The sequence below is a fragment of the Eleutherodactylus coqui genome, chromosome 8, assembly GCF_035609145.1.
Source record: "Eleutherodactylus coqui strain aEleCoq1 chromosome 8, aEleCoq1.hap1, whole genome shotgun sequence".
Taxonomy (NCBI): Eukaryota; Metazoa; Chordata; class Amphibia; order Anura; family Eleutherodactylidae; genus Eleutherodactylus; species Eleutherodactylus coqui.
The window spans coordinates 52,457,488-52,482,027 of record NC_089844.1 but is presented as its reverse complement, the minus strand read 5'-3'; the positions used below and the strand labels follow the sequence as shown (position 1 = coordinate 52,482,027).

Below are 24,540 nucleotides of genomic sequence, written 5' to 3'. Positions count from 1 at the left end.
TTTACTTTCCATGAATACGAATATACAATTTTGCATAGTCTCATGTAGAACAGCAAGAATGACTAATAATTTACAGTGGCTTTCAGCGTAAAGTGTAAATGTCATTGACGAAGGTAAGGGGTTAAATGGAATGAATTGTGTTCTGGCTTTCAGTTTCATGTGTTGGTCCGGCATCCATGCTTTTGGTCGGGTCTTTTCAATTCCCTCACGCAAATTATGGTTCTCACTGAACCGTCTGTATTTTTGATTAACATTCACAGTCACGGCTATAGAAAAATGAAAATTCTTACTCAGCAAGACATGAATTAACCTTCTGATTGCTGTACATTTTCAGAATGTTTTAGAACAATATGTTACCATAATGATTTGATTGAAGTAATTTAAAATGTTTAAAGCTTAACTACTTAAAATTTGAAAATGCATGTGTAATTGCAATTAAGGGGATTATTTCATCAGAGTATATGGCCAACATAGAGGAATGATACCTTTCTAAAGGATCTGACTCTTTCCATAATTAGCCGAGGCCGAGAGTGTCTACAAGAGCAGCTCTTGCTCTAGAGAACTCAATACAACAGTGTATTATTGCAAAGGTATTATGTTTGGAATGAGCTGTATATAAACCCAAATGGTCAGCTGCAGCTCCCTCCATTTTTCTAAATAGAGACCAAGTTCCAAGGCTTTCGATTGATGGATTAATAGAATGACTTGGGCTTTAAAGGGACAACCCCTTAGAGCCTTGGGCTTTAAAGGGACAACCCCTTAGAGCCTAGTGTCCCTCTTTCACCACATTACATTTTAACCTCTTAAAAAACCTTGTTGGATGTCAACATTTTCTCTTTGGAAGCTGACAAATCTGTTTTGCATGTTTAAAGTAAATGAGGTGGCTTTTGGTAAAAATAATCGTTTTTTGTTTTTTTTTCAGATCCCAGCTGATGATGATTTTAGTCTGACAGATGGGGATGAAGATCTTTTAAGGGCAGTGCAAACTGTTGAAGAGCAGAATGAGGAAGTTCAGGTAACAAAAAAGGATTTAGCAGTTCACCACCCAATATCAGCATCAATAGATTCAATGCAGGGATTCACATAGACCAAATATATATAGTACCGCAGTAAAGAACAGTTCAGCTCTTTGGACAAAAATGCTTTGTTCTGAAGTATAAATTGCACTGAAACCCCAAATACAAACATATTTCGGATGCTATGAACTTAATCGTTGTAACAGCTTTCAAAATGCATTTGTGCTTGGGGTTTCAGTGTAACTTACAGTATATTGTATAATACTTTAGAGCTGCTGTTTTCAGTCCAATAAGCTGGATTGGTCTTTCCTGAGGATCGACCGGTATATTTTATGTGTAAATGTTTCATTTTCATATATCTATTGCAGGATGCTTTTTTTGTGAACACTAAATATTCTGTTCTTATATCTAGACAATGTTGACTGTCATTCATCCTTGTTTCTTCTATTTGTATGTGGAAATTCAAAGATCATATCAATGACCTATAAGGCTGCCTGCAAATGAGCGGATTTGCATTGCGGAATTCAGAGCGGGCATCCGCCTCTGGATTTCACAGCAAATACCGCCCATTACATACTATTGGAAAACTCTTTTTTTTCCTTTATACGAGCGGAAATCAATTGTGATTTTTCCACTCGCGGAGGAAAAATCGCAGCATGTTTTAGTTTTGCGTGGACGCCTTCTATTCAAGTCAATGGAAGCCATCCAATCCATGGTCTTCCGCGATGACATTTCGTAAAGGTTGCAGATTTCGGATCATTGCTAGGAAAGCTAAAATAAAAAGTCTATACTGCTCATGTCCCACGGCAAGTTATGAGGAACATCCGCAGTACAGATGAAGAACAGAGAAAGCATGTACGTGCAGATGACACTACTGCAAGTGCTGGATTCCACATGCGGAATCCGACCCGCCTGTGTGCTGTTGGCCTAATGGTGTACTGGCCTATAAATACACATTCCTGAATAGTCCTTTATTTTACCCGGTTGTTAAAAATTCAGTTCAATATTTTGTTAGTCATATCTGTTTTTTCCTTTGCTGGTAAATAACTACGGTTAGTAATCCCAAAACGGTTCAACCTTTTTTTTTTTTTCTTAAACTCATAAAAGTCAAATTTGAATGCAGCCTTGCATTCACCATATTCCAACAACAGTTTGCTGAGCATACCTCTTCTTAGAGAAGCAGTTTGTGCTCCACAATTCTATTTCCGATAGAAAGTTTTAGAAATAGTCATTGACATTAGTGACCCTGCACCTTTGTTACTGTGTCAGGTCTGTTGGTTAATATTAAGTCCAAAATGGCCATCTGCCTGGGTCCTGGGCAAGATGGAAAAGCTAATTGTTTTTAGTTTCAATGGTTTTTCATGAAAATCGTCATATAAATAATACTGGTGTACCACATTAATTCCCCACACAGGGGGCCCATTATTACTGACTTGAAGTATTGTAATTTTTATTATGACATCGTACTCATAAAAATGAAATACCTGAAAGGGGTAACAAAGGGTATATAACACGGGGTCTTTGAGGATCCATATCAATTCTCTATTGATTGTATACTGAATATCAGAGATTAGCCTCTGGTAGGGTGGTTAGGTAGAAGATAAATTATAATGTAGCCCTGGGACTTCTAGATAGTCAATCCAGGCTTGCCATGTATTAGGGAAATTGGGTAAGGTATCCGTTCTGATAGCCTAGATCCTGTTGTATAGCATAATTGTAAATATTCTATTGGTTACCTCAGGTAAGGAAAGAGTCGAGGTTTTCCATTTCGAAGCCATATGAATCCTTGTGGCCATACAGATAACCTGAATAAGTCGATGAGCTCTAAATTTAAAGAGTCGGCAGTTGATTTCCTAGGAGGGAGACCTTGGGAGATTTAGGAATTGCGCCCACAAACAAACAATTTATCAACCTGTAGACTTGTGACTACAGTTTAACAACCTCCGGGCTGGACCACCAGGTGGGGAGCATGTTCCCAACCTCTCGGCAACCTCGGAAACTGAGTAAGGAGGGGGATGGTTACACATAGTGGACTCTCTGTGTAACTAAATACGTTCTATGAAGAATTTTAACTGAGATTTCCATAAGAGAAACTTAATGGCTAACCTTAGAGATCATGGAACAACAATATTGCCATCTTTCTAGGGTCATCTCCATCCCCAGATCCTCCTCCCACCTTCTCATGAACTGAAGTTTTTTCCCCTGCTATATGAGAGAGATCCTTTCTGAGAGGGGTCATTAGCACAAAGGTTTTCAAATGGGGTGAGATTGGGAAGAACGGGGGAAGTAGAGGTAGGGATTGGACAAAATGGAACACATGATTGATCTGTAGGTATTCCTGTATAGGTGGTTTGAATGTGGTCAAAAATTGGTGTCTAGTGATGAACCTTGACTTGTAGAAGTGGCGTAATGTAGTTATATGATTGCTTCTCCACCATGTGAAACAGGATAGGTTCATACTCAGTGGGAATTGAGTGTTGGGGATTATTGGTAGCATCGTCGAGGGCTTAGAGGACAGGTTATATTTAAATCGAAAATTTCTCCACAACAAAAGGGAGTAATAGGAAAGGGGGCTCATCTGAGGCAATCCTGGAGGAAGAGGATCTGTTGACCAGGTTAAGGACGGAATCAGGTGCGGGTATATACGTCTTTTCTCAATGTCCACCCAGAGCGGGCTATTTGTGCTACCCAGCCATATAGTCCATTGGGCCAGTCATGCTGATTTGTAGTATTTGACAAATAGGAGGCCTCTCTGTGCCCAATTTAGTCAATGGTAGTACATTATAGTGTGTTTAATACTATAATGTTTGTTAGCCTAGATGAACTTAAGTAAAGTATGTTGAAAGTTACTGAGAGCTGGTAGAGGGATAGGTATTGGCAAGCATCTAAAGAGATGGAGTATTCTTGGCAAAGTGACCATTTTTATTGCATTGATCCTACCTACCCATGACAAGTAGGGCTGATCCCATTCCAACAGGTCTGATGTAAGTTTCTTAAGTAGGAAGGGATAATTCCATTTATACAGGGAATGTACTGAAGTAGTCATATTGAAACCCAAGTATGTAATATAATGTTTTTGTTGAAATTGAAAATTTGAGATCAACCAATTTCTTAACATGCTCTGGGGTGTTGATATAGGATACTTCTGATTTATCTGTGTTTACTTGTAGGCCCGAAAGAACTCTCCAAGTGTCTAAAATAGACATTAAGTTTGGTAATGTCATTAAAGGTTGAGATAAGGTCAGCAGGAGGTCATCCGCAAATAGGCTAACTTTACATTCGTGACCACTCAACTTCACCCCCTTTATATTCGGGTTATTGCGGATGGCCTCCGACAGTGGCTCAATAGCTAAAGCAAATAGGGTCGTGGTCAGGGTTCCTCTATTGATTCATATAGGAATTGCTCTAGCGGAGGGTAATTTAAGGAGCGTAGAAAGTGTAGAGTAGATGGCCCAGAGTGCAGAAAGGAAGGCTCCTGGATTCCAGTGTGTTGTAAAACCCAAAATAAATATTTCCATGATAATGTATCAATCCTTTTCTAGGTCCAGTGCTAACAGGGTCATCTGGGTCTTTGTACTAGAGACATGGTCCACAATGTTTAACACTTTACGGTTGTTGTCTGGGGCTTGTCTTTCAGGTATAAACCCTACCTGATCCCTATGAACTATGGCTGGGAGAAGGTGATTCAGTTGTGTAGCTAGAGTGGCCGTAAAGATCTTGTAATCCAGGTTAAACAATGAAATAGGTCTGTAATTTTTGGGGGACAGGTGGTCTTTATTTTCTTTAGGGATTACTGTCAGCTGGGAGTCCAGGAATTCATTTGATGGAGTCTCTCCCTTCATAAGTTCCTGGAATAGTTTTATCCATGGTTGGACTAAGATATCTTAGAATTTTTTGTAATAAAGGGCAGTGAAACTGTTGAGTCCAGGGGCCTTGCCTAGCTTAAGGTTTTTAATGGTGTTCAAGAACTCTTCTTTAGATATAGTGGTGTTCAGGGACTCTCTCTGGGCATTTGATATGGAGGGAAGTTTCACTGCTCCCAGGAATATGGTTTCTGGGGAAGGAGCATTACCCTCTTGAGCCTAATATAGTTTGTTATAGTATTCAAGGACGGTGTCGTAAATCTGGTCAGGTTTAGACGTCGAAATACCGTGAGGAGTTGTTAATTTTAGCCCTGTTAATTCTGGTGACAATTTTTACCTTCGTCCTGATATTCAGTACATAGTGAGGTTCAATAATGAGATTCAGTAGATATATCACACCACCTTAAGGAGGCTCCCATTCATTGAAAGCCATTTAATAAAAAACAATATTTCTGAATTATAGCAGTTCTATAAAGGAGAGTGGATTAAAATGTCCTCTACCCCCTCCTTTTAACTCAAATATCAAAATAACACGTATACCTCTCCTTTTGTCATCCAGCTAGCTGCCTGCTCATCCTACTCTCCCATACTACCATCGACCCTGCAAATGTCTTCTCAGTGAGCATCAAACTCCTTTCCATGTTGTCAATGGATCTCAGTGGTGCAAGCCGCTCATTTAGATCCAAGATCTAGGCTCCCAAATACTGTTCACGGACTGCATACATGGCTCAAGATGTGCACTGGGCTGCATTGTCAATCATGGCGCACATTCTAAGTGGGGACCCTACAGATAGATAAGCAGTAAATAAATATGTCAATTTTCTGAAGTACCTGAATCTAAAGTTATATTCTTTGGATTGAGAAGACTCCTGAAATCATCCAAATACATTTTTTACAGCTGATGCTGCAAACCTTGCTATCAATTTAAAGTAACAGTTATCACCTTTGAGCCCCATAAACTAAGTTATGGGCTCAAGGGTGAGGAAACAGGAAATCTGGGGGTCGTCTTTAATATTCATGGAGCATCCAATTTCAGAGCTGTGACCCAACAAAGTCAGCGTGTCAGCAGCTTGACTCTTTCTGTATGCGTGTCTTCCACAGAGATGAATGGGGAGATGTGCGCACAGAAAGAGTGAAGCTGCTGACGCGCGCGGGCTTCGCGGTACTTCAGCGCTAAAAAGGGGTGTTCAATGCGTATGAAAGATGCCTCCCTTTCAGCCCTATAACTTATTTTATGGGACTCAAAGGTAATAACTGTATCCCTTTAAAGCTAATCTAGGTTCTGTGCTCTCTGCACCTCATAAGGTGAGCACACTATTTTTATCAAGACTGCTGTCTGGAAGTACTGTCCAAGGAGATACTCTGTCTTTTATGACTTTTTAGGAGATATCCTTAGAATGGGTCATTCATATTGGATTAGTGAAGGCCTGAAATCCCTACCAAATCCACTATGTGGTGATGCATTGGGTAGTGCTATAAAATGCCAGGCTATCACAATAGAAGCAAAAGTGGACATTCTCAAAATAGTGTAGCGTGGTGAGAAGATGGCTGATGTTGCTTGCTCGTACCAGATGAATCGTTCTACCATCGGTACAATTCTCAAGAACATGGATAAGATCATGAAACGTGAAAAATTCAGTGCTTATGCACTCTACTATTATTAGTAGGAAACATGGAAAAGTGATTGAAGAACTGGAGAAAACTTCTGAGCATTTGCATGGAGGATTGTCATCAGAAAAGAAAGCCGCTAAGCCTAATGCTTATTCAAGAGAAGGCTTTAGGTCTTTTTGAAGACAAAATATGGGGAAGAAGCAACAGATGTGACCTTTACTGCAAGCCATGGATGGTTTAACCGCTTCAAGGCATGTAATAACCTCCATAACGTAAAGGTGACTGGAGATGCAGTAGCAGCCCAGGAGTTCCCCGACACACTTAAGAAAATCATTGAAGAAGGCAACTTTTCACTTCAGCAAATATTTAATGTTGATGAAACAGGCCTTTTTTGGAAGAAGACGCTGAATAGAACCTACATCCGTAAAGAAGAGTAGTTTATGCCTGGCTTCAAACCCACAAAGGACAGACTCTACTGCTTGGTGGTAATACTGCAGGAGATGTGAAGCTCAAGCCATTGTTAGTGCATCATGCTGAAAACCCAAGAGCCCTGAAAATATAGCTAAGGCCTCATTTCCTGTTGTGTGGAAGAGTAACCGAAAAGTCTGGGTCACTCTTGCTATGTTTCAAAACTGGCTTTATCACCATTTCTTCCACGAGGTGGAGAGGTACTGCCGGAATAAGAACATTCCCTTCAACATTCATCTCCTTATAGATAATGCATCGGGCCACCCTCCTTTCCTGGATGATTTTAATGCAAACGTGAAGGTAGTTTTCCTGTCACCCAACACTACCTCCCTACTCCAGCCAATGGACCAGGGGGCCATTGCAACTTTCAAGAAATATTATCTCTGTTGCATGTTTCGTCAAGCACTGAAGGCAACTGGGGGTGATTCTGGGATGACATTGCCTTAATTTTAGAAGAACTTCACTATCTATAATTCCATAAAGAACATTGATGCTTCATGGTGTGAAATCCACCATGAATAGGGTTGGGAAGAAACTGTGCCCCATGTTTGTCCATGACTCCCCTAGTTTAGCCAAGTTACAGGTAGCAGAACAAAATGAAGTCAACAACTTAGTGAGCATCAGCGGGAAGCTTGACCTTAATCTAGAGAAACAGGACTTCCATGAATATTTTGTGGTGCACCAACAGGAGCTGACCAATGAAGACCTCCTGGAACTGAAAAACCATAGGAAGAAGGAAAAAAAAGAACTGGAAATGGAACCAGCACTGAAGCATTTCCAGACCAAAATGCTGGCACAAGCATCCCAGATGATTGAAGACTCTGTCACTCTTTGAATCACAGGACCCGAATGTGGAACGGTACACCAGGGTTGCAGCAACTGTCCATGATGCACTTCATTGCTACCGGGCCATATGTGATAAGAAAAAGAAGGCCACCACCCAGACATCTTTAGACTGGTTCTTTAAGAGGATAGAAAAGCCTGAGTCTCATCATGACCCTGAATTAGTGCCATCAACGTCAGGTGTTAGAGCATCCACGCCAAAATTTTCTCACCCTCCGTCTGATATTGACCTCCCATTATCACCTAGTGCTGATGACCCATCCTCTTCTGTTGTTGATGCACCATCATCTCCCGTTTCCGATGCTCCACCATCGCCCACCGCCTCCTCCATTTCCAGTCAATAACTCTCCACAGAAAGCCAGTCCACATATGCCAGCTGTGTCATTTTACCAAGGTAAGGGCAAAGACCTTATTTTTGTTACCATTTCTACACCCAACGATTATATTGCTTGAATGTGCATTTGCTCAGACATACAAACAAAGCACTTACGAACAGCCTACTTGAACGGAACCTGTTCGTAAGTAGGGGACTATTAGAATACAATTGGTGTGGTTCCTTATTTTACTCTTTATTAAACAGGTGCTGGCTAGCTATAGGTGCTTGCACATCCCTTCTCTCTTCCTTAATTTATAATGTACAGCTAAAGCATATTGTAATACAGTTCTGCACATCTTTACCAAAGATGAATCTCAAAATCTATTATCCCCTTATGAGAGCAAATGAGAAACCGCTTTTATGAACACTCTTGACAGGTTTATATTTCCATTGTTCTTCCAAAACTACTGCTAGAAATAAGTTTAATTGTTTTGTTGGCTAAATTAAAAGGTTTGTTAAAAGGTAGCATTGCTGTAAATTGCTTTTATTTTATTTATTGTGATTACTGCACACTTTAATTATCTTTTTATTACGGAAGGTCATATTCGCTGAGATTGGAGACACTGTTCTGCATAATATTGCAAGCATTGACTAAGGGAAATTGTGTGCCGAGCGGGCTGCTGCTGCGTTTCAGTATCTTCCCCACTGTCTGGTTTTAGGTTTAGAAGACGCATCACATTCAGGACAGAACCACGGAAGGTTAATCAAGTGCTACCATAGTCCAGATTGCTGACTAGCTGTCAAGTCATTGGATATTTTGGTGAAAGTTGATTAATTCCTCTCTCCCTGCCTCTTTGTGGTAAGCGCCTGAAGGTCCACCAGATTTATCAGGGGCAGACAGCCAGTTCAAGGCTTGCTGCAGAGTGTTTTATGGGGTTATAAATTGTGTATGGCAATGCATCCAAACACATTCTCGATGCGTGCATTTACTCTGAAGCCGACACTCTTATTTCAAGGACGTATTGCCTGCAGGTCAAATGCTTCAACAGAAGGGGAAAAAAAAGAGCTAAAGATGAACAGGACATGCTGATGGAGCATTGTGATAGAAATAGATGACTATGCAAACGTGTAGTAAATGAGGATAACTAAATATTCATGATAACCTCTTATGTTGCATTATATCTTCTTTTAGCAGGAACATTTATAGGGTAATCAATAATGTTATTCAACTAAGGTATGCAAAATGGCCTGGTTAGGTTTACAAGGCCTTAGGCCAGGCTCACACGAGCGTATGATTACAGCACATTACGCTGTGTGATGCGGGGTAATTCACAGGCAATCAGTTACATTGCCTTTTCGCAGTTCTGCTCCCATTAGTGTGTCAGTATTGTGTAAAATGTTCTATTTTTCCGTGTATATACTTGCGCCCATACACAACGACGCGGAAAATATAAACATATATGACAGCTTGCGTGAGAGACGCTGTCGTGTGAAGTAAAATTTCGATGCTATACACTGCATGAACCGCGCAAAAAATTATAGTATCGTATTGCTTTGCATGCCAAAGCATACACAAATACGTGTATTGCATATCATTAGTGCTATATTTACTATGCATATTAACTGAGCTTCCTAGTGCACATTTTGATCACAAGATTATATGTAGAGATGAGCGAGCACCAAAATGCTCGGGTGCTCGTTACTCGGGACGAACTTTTCGCGATGCTCGAGGGTTCGTTTCGAGTAACGAACCCCATTGAAGTCAATGGGCAACCCGAGCATTTTTGTATATCGCCGATGCTCGCTAAGGTTTTCGTTTGTGAAAATCTGGGCAATTCAAGAAAGTGATGGGAACAACACAGCAACAGATAGGGCAGGCGAGGGGCTACATGTTGGGCTGCATCTCAAGTTCACAGGTCCCACTATTAAGCCACAATAGCGGCAAGAGTGCCCCCCCCCCCCCCCGCACTGTCAGCATAAAGATCGTTCTCCTCTGCCATAGCTGTAACAGCTGTGGCAGAGAAGAACTATGTTTGCCCATTGAATTCAATGGAGCCAGCAATACAGCAGGTTCCACTGAAAGCAATGGGCTGCCGGCGATCGCGGGAGGAATTGTCGGGAAGGGCTTAAATATATAAGCCCTTCCCTGCAATTCATCCAGAAATGTGATACACTAAAAATATATACCGGCGTATAAGGCGACGGGGCGTATAAGACGACCCCCCAACTGTCACCTTATACGCCGGGAATACAGTGGAGCAAAGAATACAAATCATTACTCACTTCTCCTGGCGTTCTGCGGTGCTGCTGCAGGCTGTCGCTCCCTCCTGGTCCCCGGCAGAGCATTGCTTTCTGGACGCAGTGGTTGAAATCCCCGCCTCCAGAAACACACGTGCCTTCAGCCAATCACAGCCATTCAATGACATCATTGTCATTGGCTGTGATTGGCTGAAGGCACGTGTGTTTCTGGAGGCGGGGATTTAAAGCCCTTCGTAGAGAAAGTAATGCTCTGTCGGGGACCAGGAGGGAGCGACAGCCTGCAGCAGCACCGCTGAACGCCAGGAGAAGTGAGTAATGATTTGTATTCTTTGCTCCACTGTATTCCCGGCATATAAGGTGACAGTTGGGGGGTTGTCTTATACGCCCCGTCGCCTTATACGCCGGTATATATTTTTATTGTAACACATTTCTGGATGAATTGCAGGGAAGGGCTTTTATATATTTAAGCCCTTCCCGACAATTCATCCCACGATCGCCGGCAGCCCATTGCTTTCAGTGGAACCTGCTGTATTGCCGGCTCCATTGAATTCAATGGGCAAACATCATTCTTCTCTGCCACAGCTGTTACAGCTGTGGCAGAGAAGAATGATTTGTCTTCTATATGTTCTCAATGGGGTCGGCGCTGCTGCCGCCGGCCCCATTGAGCGCATATAGAGAAGGGCAGATTTTAATACTCGGGTGACACCTAATCTCGCCAGCCACTCACTGCAGGGGGGTGGTATAGGGCTTGAACGTTGCAGGGGGAAGTTGTAATGCCTTCCCTGTCTTTCTATTGGCCAGAAAAGCGCGCAAATTTCTCAGGGAAGAAAATGAAAGTAACCCGAACACCGCGTGGTACTCGTTACGAGTAACGAGCATCTCGAACACCCTAATACTTGAACGAGTATCAAGCTCGGACGAGTATGCTCGCTCATCTCTAATTATATGCAATACTGGTCAAAAGTTTTAGAGCACCTCAATTTTTCCAGTTTTTATTGACACACTTGAATGTATCAAATGTACTTGGGCATGAAAGCATAGAACAAACAAACACGTTCAGATGAATAAAGTAACGGATTAACATTTTAAATCTGGATTTTTGACTCTTCAAAGCAGCCTCCTCTAGCTGATATAAGTACTTTACACAATGGAAGCATTCTTTCTACAGTTGCATTTAGATATTGTTCAGGAATGTCTTCCCAACATTGTTGCAGAAGTTCCCACAAATGTGCTGCACTTGTAGGTTGCTTTGCTTTCACCCTTATGTCCAATTCATCCCAAACAAGCTCATTGGGGTTTAAGTCAGGAGACTGTGAAGACCATTTCTTTCTTTGAAGCCTACAAGCTTCCTCTTGTCTTCTTAGGTAGTTCTAATATAACCTAGAAGTATGTTTTGGATCATTGTCTTGCTGTAATATGAACCTCTGACCAACTAGGCGTACAGCAGAGGGTATTGTATGGCTTATCAAAATACTGTGGTAGCCCTTTTTGCCAGTCACTTTGTGCAAGTTCACAACTTTGGATCCAGCAAAAGAGCCCCAGACCATCACACTTCCTCCTCCATATTTAACATTTGAACATTGCACACTCAGGAACTATCTTTTCACCTACTCGATGGCATACAAAAACTATACATGATGTACCAAAGATGTCAAATTGTGATTCATCAGTCCATTAGATCTTCTTCCACCCTTCAGTAGGCCACTGCAGACAAGTCTTCTCTCTCTCTCTCTTTTTTTTTTTTTTTTATTAAATTTTGCAATCCTAGCAGTGGCTTTCTAAGGGGGTTTCACATGGGTGAGAAAATCACACAATTTTTGCCTGATGCGAGAAGTAGATTTGGAAACCAATGATTTACAATTGTTTCCTTCCCATTTGCGATGTTTTTACTGATGTGATGTTGAGAGAACAAATAAATGGCAGTATGCTCTATTGATGTGCGTTTTTTTTTTTTTTTAATCTCCCATGTTTCCTTATGGAACCTACTTTTTATCGCATTGCAACGCAACACACCGGCACTGTGCTGCGATTTTAACAATAGAAAGTCCTATTGACTTTTGCAATAAAAAATTGTGAATTTTTATCGGACGACTTTATCGCGGGCGGCAGCAATGCGATGTGAGATTATTTTATACTCATGCAGTATAACGTTTTCCAGGGCTTTCAATGTCTTTGTCTCCAAGAGAGAGGCTGCATAATCCTTCTGCCCTTTTAGCACCCACCAACTGGAGCTGGCCATTAGTTAACTAGCAGATGAGCCTGGATTCTGATGCTTACAGAATGACTGGAGTCTGGGAGAAATATACCGCCCATCCACTACAACTCCTGTCATCCTGTCACATTTTTCCCCCCTCTTACTTGTTGCTTGGGGTAGTTTCTGTATTGCTTGAATTCTCTCATTTAAGGCATCACAAGGCCTCTCCCGATGACATATCCCAAGTATTTGGCCGCCTCCAGCCTAATGTGACATTTTTTTAGGCTTGCTGTCAGACTGGTGGCACATAAGTCATCAATGACTGCTTGTATGTGTCAGGTGTATAGTTCAAATAGGCAGAAACCTAGTGTTGATGGGGTCTTAATAATCTGTCCATTAGTATTTAGCATGTCACTGGAGCCCCTTGTAGTCCAAAAGACATAATTCTATACTGAAGCGCTGCCCAGCTAGCATTTACACGTAACGAGAAGCCACGTTCCAGTGATAGCTTTTCCGCGGACTGAAAGTCAGCGATAATGACTAGTAAATGAATAGTGAGCAATTTATTTATTTTATTAACCCGTAACTATTATCGCTAAAATGTGTTCATTTGAACACATTTTAAGCGATAATCGCTACATATGAATTGCTCATACCATGGTTTTTATTTCTTTAGAGACATCTTCAAGCCAGGCTTGTGAAATCCTATATGGTTTCACATTTTTCTTCAAACCTGGGTTGGTGATAATATCCTATTTAATCAGCATAGTTCAGCCTGGCTTATCTGAAAAGAAGTCTTTGTCCCTCGGGACTAACTGTCTTGCCTCCTTCCTTTGAACATCTAACAACTGCAATCTGAACCTCCAGTACCGGCTGGTCACTCGTATCCAGAGCCAGTTCAGTAGACAAAGATGACTGGTTTTTCCAAGGTTTGCTTACATTTATGTGGTAAACCTGGTCCGGTTTTCTTTTCCCTGGTTGATCTACTTTATACTTTACATCAGTCAGTTTTTCCTTAAAGGGGTTGTCCCGCGAAAGCAAGTGGGGGTATACACTTCTGTATGGCCATATTAATGCACTTTGTAATGTACATTGTGCATTAATTATGAGCCATACAGAAGTTATTCACTTACCTGTTCCGTTGCTGGCGTCCTCGTCTCCATGGTGCCGTCTAATTTCAGCGTCTAATCGCCCGATTAGACGCGCTTGCGCAGTCCGGTCTTCTTTCTTCTGAATGGGGCCGCTCATGCCGGAGAGCGGCTCCTCGTAGCTCCGCCCCGTCACGTGTGCCGATTCCAGCCAATCAGGAGGCTGGAATCGGCAATGGACGGCACAGAAGACCTGTGGTCCACCGAGGGTGAAGATCCCGGCGGCCATCTTAGCAAGGTAAGTACGAAGTCGCAGCCCCGGAATTCGGGTAAGTACCGGACGTTTTGGGTTTTTTACCCCTGCGTCGGGTTTGTCTCGCGCCGAACGGGGGGACAACCCCTTTAATGTCAAATTGTCCCTGTGATTTGGCTAGGGACTTGCTTTCTATTTTCGGAATAAGGATCAACACTCAGTCTCCTGGCTCAAAAGTAGATACTTTGGCCCCTCTATCATCTTTGGGTCCCATTAAGACTGTTCCATGTGTTGTTTTACAAATGTGCACAGCAGCTGCAATTCGATTGTGTATCTGTGAGATATGTTCCACAATATTTTTCAAAGGAGTGGTTTGTTCCTCCCAGACCTCTTTAGCATTATCTAGGAGATGCCTGGGCTATTTTCGATACAGTAATTCAAAGGGTGGCATTTCTTTTATGGCAAACAGGTATGGTAATACGGAAACCTAATCTTTTTCCTCCCTGTCGACCATCTTGTTTAGTTTTCGTTTTAAAGTTTTATTAACTCTTGCCCATCCATCTGAGAATCATAAATGGACATGTATAATTGCTCTACTTTAAATAGGCAAAGTTCCTTCATCGCTATAGACAAGAAAGGGGCCCCTTGGTCTCTTAAGGCCCTTTTACACGCAACAATGATTGCTCAGAATTCACTCAAAAACCATCTTTTGAGCGATAATCGTTGTGCGCAAATGTGTGCCCAGTGTGCACTTATCGTGCACTTTTCATCCATCGCTAACTTCAGGTCCGCAGGAAATCCTAGTCCCTCAGGATGATAACATAAGAGGAATGCACGCTGAGTTCTCCGCGGGCAGCGCTGATTTAACAGCTGCTGCCCCTTTGGAAAACAATAACAATGTATTTAGAGAACAGACCACCCGCTGTTCTCTAAATACATGCAATGAAGTACTAAAGGGCTGATTTAGTACCTGTGCAAAATGATCGCTCAAAACTGTCAGTTTCTGAATAATTTTGATCGATGCACTTTAAGTATCTTTTTGGGAATACCCACCTGACTAAACACCTGCGCTAATTCCTTTATAATCACTTTGCAAGAAGTATTACAGAAAGGCAGAGCCTGAGGGTAGCGAGTAATGTAGACTGCTATCATCAAAATATGATCGTGCCCCCAGGAGGACCTATGGGCTGAGTAGATCCATACCTATGCGTCCAAAAGGCACCTTAATAATAGGCATGGGTACCAGGGGACTACTATCGTGAGGCCTTTGGCCTGAAATTTGACACTGTGCATGACTCACAATATTTTTTGACATCCCCATGTCAATATAATATGTGATCAGTGGGGTTACTTTTCTGCAGATCCCCGACCTCTCAGACCAGAAATGGGCACCACATGTATAGACGGATGTTTCAGAGACAGGATTTTTTAAATTTACGCTTGCCAGTATTTAAATATTCCACAGTATACATGTCACAGCAATGTGTACAGCATATAACACAGTCCAGGGTACATAACCCACAGGGTCCCATCACTAACCTCACCTGGGGCGTCTGGAGGGCGTCGTCCTCCATCAGACAGGGAACAGGCCCAAGCTGGTCTGCATGAATCAGGTTCCCAGTTTCAGTCGCGGCTCCTCTGACCACTTCTCACTCTGGCTAGCAGCCCTTTCAGCTCCACTGAGCTATCGCCTCCCCCCTGAGGGTGGCAGAAACTTTTATGTTTCTCTAACTATGGGGAACAATGTACAACTCTCTAAATTGTTCAGAACTATAAAAAAGGCCATCAGAAAGTACCTGTTCCAAAAAGATTATCCTTCTTCTCCCATGGTGAAAATCCCCCCCAACTTAAAAGGCAATTCAGGATTCCTCCAGAGGGTCAGTTTATATAGTAAACCCATCTAATTGCAATAGCTGCTTACATTCATTCCATAATTTATTTAAATAATTTGTTGGATTTAATCCCTTTTTTCCTCTCATACCTGTCATATGCCGTTTAAAGGGGGTAGGGCTAAAACCCCACCCCATTTCTTTCTCCCCACTTCAACTGCTGTAATTGAGATGGCAAAAAATATATCCAAACATTTGGTACTTCCATCTCTGCAGACCATTTATTCCTTTGAAGGGTCTCCAATTTATTTGCAGCATATTTCTTGTTCCATATTAAACTCCTAAATATTGTATAGAGTCTAAAAAGCTATTGTAACTGAAGAGTCTTCTTGAAGTATACAAAGGAGTAGTGGCATCAAAACCATTTTAATAAGATTTTGCCTGGCAATCTTTGCTGATTCCAGACCTTCACCTTGTCCTTACATTTTGACACCAATGGATGCAAATTGGCAGAAATATAGTCTTGAGGCTTAGAAGAAACCACAACTCCCAAATATTTGAATTCCATGCATATGTTCTAATGAATAGTCCACCAGTAAGGGATTTAAAGGAAGAATTACAGATTTTCCCCAATTAATAGTGAGACCCGAATGGACATAATAGGATTCACTGATCTATTAACATCTCCCATATACAATAGCAGATCAACTTTACATGATGACATGTTTCTCGATCTTCCCATACTACAATCCAACTATATCTGGTGATGGCTTTATGAAACCAGTCAGGGGCTCATTGCCAAGGTAAATAGAAGAGGGTACAGGGGACACCTCTGCCTTGTTCCTCCCGCCAACTCTATCTGTCCTGAAACATACCCATTCAACCTCCCTTTTGACCCTGACATTGAATAGAGCAATTCAATCCACACCACATATTCTTCTCATCCTATGAAGGACAGATCAAAAATAATTCCACTTGACCCTGTCAAAAGCTTTGGCATCATCGAGTGAAATAAACCATCCCTGAAGATTCAGATATAATTAATAGCAGTTGATTTATTTGGCATGAAGCCAGACTGATCCTCATGTATTAAATGAGTCCTTACTAAAAGTAATCTATTCAAGTACCTTCACCAAGATTTTAACATCAGTGATCAACAGACATATTGGACGATAGAAATCAGGAGACAAATCTTTTCCCGGTTTAGTAATAAAGACAATCATTGATGGTGGAATTATGCCTTCATGCAATGATTCATTAAACACCATCAATAAATGTGGCAGAAGCATATCTTAGCAGCACTTAAAAAATTAATTTAGAAGACCATCTAACCCAGGAGACCTCTCACTATGAAGTGCCGCTACTGCATCCCTTAACTCATTCAGTGTCAAGGGAACCTCTAATTCTCTAATCTTCAGACAAAATTGGCAATTGCACCCGAGCCAAATGTTAATAAAGATCTTTACAATCCACACTTAATTTCGAAGCATATAAGTTTTTAAGATAAAGAAAAAAGTTTCCGACCTTTAACCAAAGAATTATCTGTCCGTCTCAATTCTGCCATATAAGTTGATGATCCCTGTGCCTTAATTATAGAAACCAAAAAACAACCTCCTTTTTTCTCTTCCTCAAAGATCTGTTTCATAAAAAAGCTTATTGTTTGCAACACCTTTCAGGTGATCCGCAAGTTCAGACTGTGCCTCTTCTTTTTTTTTTTTTCAATTAGTTTCCACCTGATTAGTGGGAGAATATTTATACGCTTGCTCTGCATCTAAAGCTCATTGCCGAAGGGCCCTAATGACATCCCAAGATTTAGACTTATGTAGGTGAATCTTCTGTATATAATGGCCACATATAAATGCCTTCATAGCACCCCACACTATAGACACTGAGGAGGAGCCAATATTAATCTGAAAATCTGTTCTAGCATTAACATCAAGCAGGTTTGACCAAAAAGGATTTAACCTCCAAACTAAATCCACCACCATTCATTATCAATTACAACTAAAGTGAGAAGTGATCAGACCTAGTTCGTAGTAGATATTCCACTCTACAAACATAAGGAAACATATGGAGTACCTATCAGGAGATCTATTCTAGAAAGTGTATTATATAGTAACATAGCATGTTAGACTGAAGGGAGACAATGTCCATCTAGTTCAATGTCTATGAACTGGAATAATGACTATTTTCAAACCTCTGCAGATCACATAAACCTAATTCCATTAATAAATGTGCAAATTAGTTGGAAGGAGAAGCCACTATAGCTCCTTTATTAAAACTGTTTAAACTTGGTTCCAGACAATAATTAAAATCGGGGAAATCACCACAAATTCCAGCACTTTCTTAATACGTTAACTGGAATACGGAGGGGTGATAACTTTTTGTTGAGAATATCTATTTCTTTTGCGCAATAATACAATTAAGGCAAACTAATCTCCCCATAGAACCTATAAAAAATAGGTCCTACTTAAAAGAGATATTTTTATGAATCTGTACATTTAGTTCACACAAATAACGTAACCTAGTAACATAGTTTGTTAGGCCGAATGAAGACAATGTCCAACGTGAGTACAAAGAAGAGATCTATATATACACTACCGTTCAAAAGTTTGGGGTCACATTGAAATGTCCTTATTTTTGAAGGAAAAGCACTGCACTTTTCAATGAAGATAACTTTAAACTAGTCCTAACTTTAAACAAATGCACTCTATACATTGCTAATGTGGTAAATGACTATTCTAGCTGCAAATGCCTGTTTTTTTGTGCAAAATCTACAAAGGTGAATAGAGGCCCATTTCCAGCAACTATTACTCCAGTGTTCTAATGGTACAATGTGTTTGCTCATTGGCTCAGAAGGCTAATTGATGATTAGAAAACCCTTGTGCAATCATGTTCACACATCTGAAAACAGTCTAGCTCGTTACAGAAGCTACAAAACTGACCTTCCTGTGAGCAGATTGAGTTTCTGGAGCATCACATTTGTGGGATCAATTAAACGCTCAAAATAGCCAGAAAAAGAGAACTTTCATCTGAAACTCGACAGTCTATTCTTGTTCTTAGAAATGAAGGCTATTCCATGCGAGAAATTGCTAAGAAATTGAAGATTTCCTACAACGGTGTGTACTACTCCCTTCAGAGGACAGCACAAACAGGCTCTAACCAGAGTAGAAAAAGAAGTGGGAGGCCGCGTTGTACAACTAAGCAAGAAGATAAGCACATTAGAGTCTCTAGTTTGAGAAACAGACGCCTCACAGGTACCCAACTGGCATCTTCATTAAATAGTACCCGCAAAACACCAGTGTCAACATCTACAGTGAAGAGGCGGCTGCGGGATTTTGGGCTTCAGGGCAGAGTGGCAAAGAAAAAGCCATATCTGAGACTGGCCAATAAAAGGAAAAGATTAAGATGGGCAAAAGAACACAGACATTGGACAGAGGAAGACTGGAAAAAAGTGTTGTGGACGGATGAATCCAAGTTTGAGGTGTTTGGATCACAAAGAAGAACGTTTGTGAGACGCAGAACAAATGAAAAGATGCTGGAAGAATGCCTGACGCCATCTGTTAAGCATGGTGGAGGTAATGTGATGGTCTGGGGTTGCTTTGGTGCTGGTAAGGTGGGAGATTTGTACAGGGTAAAAGGGATTCTGAATAAGGAAGGCTATCACTCCATTTTGCAACGCCATGCCATACCCAGTGGACAGCGCTTGATTGGAACCAATTTCATCCTACAACAGGACAATGACCCTAAACACACCTCCAAATTGTGCAAGAACTATTTACAGCAGAAGCAGGCAGCTGGTATTCTATCGGTAATGGAGTGGCCAGCGCAGTCACCAGATCTGAACCCCATTGAGCTGTTGTGGGAGCAGCTTGACCGTATGGTACGCCAGAAGTGCCCATCCAACCAATCCAACTTGTGGGAGATGCTTCTAGAAGCGTGGGGTGCAATTTCACAAGCTTACCTCAACAAATTAACAGCTAGAATGTCAACGGTGTGCAATGCTGTAATTGCTGCAAAAGGAGGATTCTTTGACGAAAGCAAAGTTTGATGTAAAAACAATGTTATTTCAAATACAAATCATTATTTCTAACCTTGTCAATGTCTTGACTCTATTTTCTATTCATTTCACAACGCATGGTGGTGAATAAGTGTGACTTTTCATGGAAAACACAAAATTGTTTGGGTGACCCCAAACTTTTGAACGGTAGTGTATGTGTGTGTATGTATATGTGTGTGTATATGTATATATATATATGTATGTGTGTGTGTATGTATGTATGTATATATATATATATATATATATATATATATATATATATATATATATATATTGTGTGTATGTATGTGTATGTGTATATATATATATTGTGTGTGTGTATGTATGTGTATATGTATGTGTGTGTATATATATATATATATATATATATATATATATATATATATATATATATATATATATATATATATATATTTTGTGTGTGTATATATATATATATGTGTATGTATAATCTATATAATCTCACAAGTTGAATTCTACTTTCACGTACTGCTCACTTTCTTAGTTGTGTTTTAGATTGGCATATCAAATTTTTTAGTGACAGAATTTTGTGCATGACTGCTGCTATAATAGTAGTTAAAGGTTTACTGTTTCATTTTATTAGGAGCAACTACCGAATTTAGTGCTCATTTATAAGAGTTAAAAACGTAATGCATATTGTGGTTCACTAAGTGTTCTGCGTGTCACTGACCCCCAGGGGAGATGCTACTGATGTGACCATTATTTAGACTTTATATGATTACTGAAACAATATTGGATTGTTTTCTCCTCAGTGCTAGGTAACATGCAGTTCTAAAAGGACATGCACTTATCATTGTAGATTTAGGACTCTTAACATTTTGTTCAGGAACCAAATTACATCTGTAAATCTGTTTTACAACCTATTTGTTTAGTTTTTAATCAATTGCATTTTTCGTTTTAAAAAAATGCTTTCACCTTTTGATGATCCTACAGTTGTATATCGGGTAATTGCTTTCCGATAATAAGGTTGCAAGCATGCTGGAATTAAAAGTGTATTTCAGTAGTCATATCTGCCATTTATAACTACCTGTAGTCTATCTATGGAGCAGCAGACACAGGCTTTTGTAAAATAGCGTGAGTCTGCTGTAGCCTGACGTTTGATGGTGATAAGATTTTTCTTTGACTTATGTTTTATGATCTCAATGTTGCTGCTTATGAGGAAATCTAATCAGAATTGCTGTTTTATGTAGTTTGCTAAAAAGATTCTACACTTTTAATTAATTTTTATTGTTAAGATGGTAATCAGACAAGAATTCTCAGGGCCCTTATTCCAGAAATCAGCAGCTACATGGTGGGTCATGGAAAAGTAGCCAATGTCCAACAATACTGCGACATGAAGAACGAGCAAGTGGATTGTTTTTTACAAAACTTTACTGTTTTACCCACATGTTACAACAGACATTGGAAGTGGTCCTGGCTCACTTCTATGCACCTCTGGGCACATTGCAACATGGTGGCTGATGCTGCCTACAGCTCTTCAACGGTGATGCTGTGAATAGTGTTTGTGATGTTTTCGCTGAGTTCATCCTGGGTATGCAGATTATTGGCATACACTTTCTACTTTGAATTTCTACAAGATAAACCCTTGCTCACAGTTCGCTCTTCCTTTTAAACAGTTCATTAACTCATGCCAGTGTTGCATGGAAGGTGTGGTACGTTGCCCCATCTGGTTGGAAAATGCACTAAATTTTTTTCTATTGGTGTTGGTCATAAAACTGTTCAAACATGTCCAAGCGCAGTATTCACGGTTCATTAGAAGAAAGCTGGCACCACTCTGTCCAAGTTCCATATAGAATTCTGTAGTGCAATTATACATATACTGATCTCATCAGCGGCTTAGCTATATGGAAAAAAATTTATGAGCATTAATTTTAACAATCTGATGCCAGTAATTACCCCCTTAGTGACCACCCATACATGGTTTTATGTCCTGGGTGTCTGGGCTTTGTTCTACAGAGCCGTAGAAACATGCCTGCCCTGTAGAGTAAAACCCCAGGGAGCGTGACCGCCTGGAGCTGGCATAAGGGGCTGCAGTGTGCAGTACCCAGTCATGGGATAAATAGTGACGATCACATATAAGTTTACAAAAAGGTAAACTTTCATCTCCCTTCACAGATCTGAACCATGAGGAGAGATTGAACTATTCACCTCTGGCATCCACGATGTCCTGCGACAATCTAGTCCTGCAAGGACTTGCCGACGGCTTCTGCGCATGCACGCCACTAGCAAAATGTCGGGTGCATGCGCGGAAGCCAGAAGAGCCCGGGAGATTTAAAATCCCCCTGCCCCAATTATCAAAGGTAGCTAAGTGCCTGGAGATTTCATGGGGGGGCCACGGTATACGATCCCCGGTCACGTTCAATGGAGAACTACTATAATATAAAAGTGAAAAGAAGTTAGAAAGTTAAAGTTTCATCTCTCCTCATGGAGGCCTGCGCAAAAACTAGGCGGGTCCGGTAAGTTTAATAAAAAAACAAAATTAGCCGAGAGCCTGGAGCAGTGACCGAGGGCTGCGGTAAGCCATCCCCGGCCATGTGATCGCTGTTATCCAATGGATAAGGGCGATCACGTAAAATTAAAAAAAAAAAATTAAATAGATTCATGGATCGGTGAGGGGATATGAAACTTCTTACCAGAGGCGTACGCATTTAAATCCCAACGTGATCATCCTCCAAAGATCTTCCCAGGCTTTTGCGCATGCGCCCGGGGAAATTTAAAATCTCCACACTCCTGACTACCAAAGGCTACCAAACAGCTTCACTTTTTACACCCCATCCCTGCCACTGAGGTCTTGAAAAAAACTGTGTGGTCAAAATACTCATGACACCCCTCCAGTGATTACATTAAGGTGTGTATTTTTTAAAATGTGGAAATTTGTGTATCATTTTGACACCTATGAGCCTTTGCAATCTTGGCTTGGTGTAGGAAAACAAAGTGTTCCTCAAAATGTTAATAATGTTAAATTTGTACGTCTTCTAAATGGTTAAAAAGATGAAGTTTTTCAAATGTGCTCCCAGCATAAAGTAAACAGATGGAAATTAGAGATGAGCGAGCACCAAAATGCTCGGGTGCTCGTTACTCGAGACGAACTTTTCGCGATGCTCGAGGGTTCGTTTCGAATAACAAACCCCATTGAAGTCAATGGGCGACCCGAGCATTTTTGTATATCGCCGATGCTCGCTAAGGTTTTCGTTTGTGAAAATCTGGGCAATTCAAGAAAGTGATGGGAATGACACAGCAACGGATAGGGCAGGCGAGGGGCTACATGTTGGGCTGCATCTCAAGTTCACAGGTCCCACTATTAAGCCACAATAGCGGCAAGAGTGGGCCCCCCCCCCCAACAACTTTTACTTCTGAAAAGCCCTCATTAGCAATGCATACCTTAGCTAAGCACCACACTACCTCCAACAAAGCACAATCACTGCCTGCACGACACTCCGCTGCCACTTCTCCTGGGTTACGTGCTGCCCAACCCTCCACTGCATGACCCAGTGTCCACAGCGCACACCAAATTGTCCCTGCGCAGCCTTCAGCTGCCCTCATGCCACGCCACACTCATGTCTATTTATAAGTGCGTCTGCCAGAGGAACCGCAGGCACACACTGCAGAGGGTTGGCACGGCTAGGCAGCGACCCTTTTTAAAAGGGGCGGGGCGATGGTCCACAATGCTGTACAGAAGCAATGAGAAATCCAATCCTGTGCCACCTCCATCTGGAGCTGCACACGTGGGCATAGTAATGGGGAACCTATGTGCCACACACTATTCATTCTGTCAAGGTGTCTGCATGCCCCAGTCAGACCGCGGTTTTTTATAAATAGTCACAGGCAGGTACAACTCCGCAATGGGAATTCCGTGTGCACCCACAGCATGGGTGGCTCCCTGGAACCCACCGGCTGTACATAAATGTATCCCATTGCAGTGCCCTGGACAGCAGAGCTAACGTCAGATTAAATGCAGGTGGGCTTCAGCCCATACTGCATGCCCCAACCGGAGCAGGGTTTTTAATTCATAGACACAGGCAGGTACAACTCCCTATTGTGAAGTCCCTGTGGACCGACAGCATGGGTGGGTGCCAGGAAGCCACCGGCGGTACATAAATATATCCCATTGCATTGCGCATCACAGCTGAGGTAATAAATTCATGTTTAATGCAGGTGGGCTTCGGCCCACACTGCATGCCCCAGTCAGACTGGGGTTCTTTAGAAGTGGACACATGCAGTTACAACTCCCTGTGGACCCACAGCATGGGTGGGTGCCAGGAAGCCACTGGCGGTACATAAATACATCCCATTGCAGTGCCCAACACAGCTGATGTAACGTCAGCTGTAATGCAGGTGGGCTAAAAATTAATTTGATTACACTGTAGGCGAGGACCCCCAAAAATTGGTGTACCAACAGTACTAATGTACGTCAGAAAAATTGCCCATGCCCAACCAAGAGGGCAGGTGAAACCCATTAATCGCTTTGGTTAATGTGGCTTAATTGGTAACTAGGCCAGGAGGCAGCCCAGTTAAAATAAAAATTGGTTGAGGTGAAAGTTTCAACGCTTTAATGAGCATTGAAACGTCTAAAAATTGTTTATAAAAATTATATGACTGAGCCTTGTGGGCCTAAGAAAAATTGCCCGTTCGGCGTGATTATGTGAGGTTTCAGGAGGAGGAGGAGGAATATTATACACAGATTGATGAAGCAAAAAGGTCCCCGTTTTTGATGGGGAT

At 41.4% G+C, this 24,540-nt stretch overlaps 1 protein-coding gene across 1 annotated transcript in view; it reads left to right on the top strand.

Moving 5' to 3' along the window:
- Positions 1-24,540, top strand: part of SPAG16 (sperm associated antigen 16) — a 1,123,687-nt gene that overhangs the window by 22,796 nt on the left and 1,076,351 nt on the right. Inside the window, exon 3 of the mRNA XM_066575621.1 lies at positions 923-1,015. Coding sequence (XP_066431718.1) covers positions 923-1,015 — 93 coding nt within the window. The remainder of the gene's footprint in view (positions 1-922; positions 1,016-24,540) is intronic.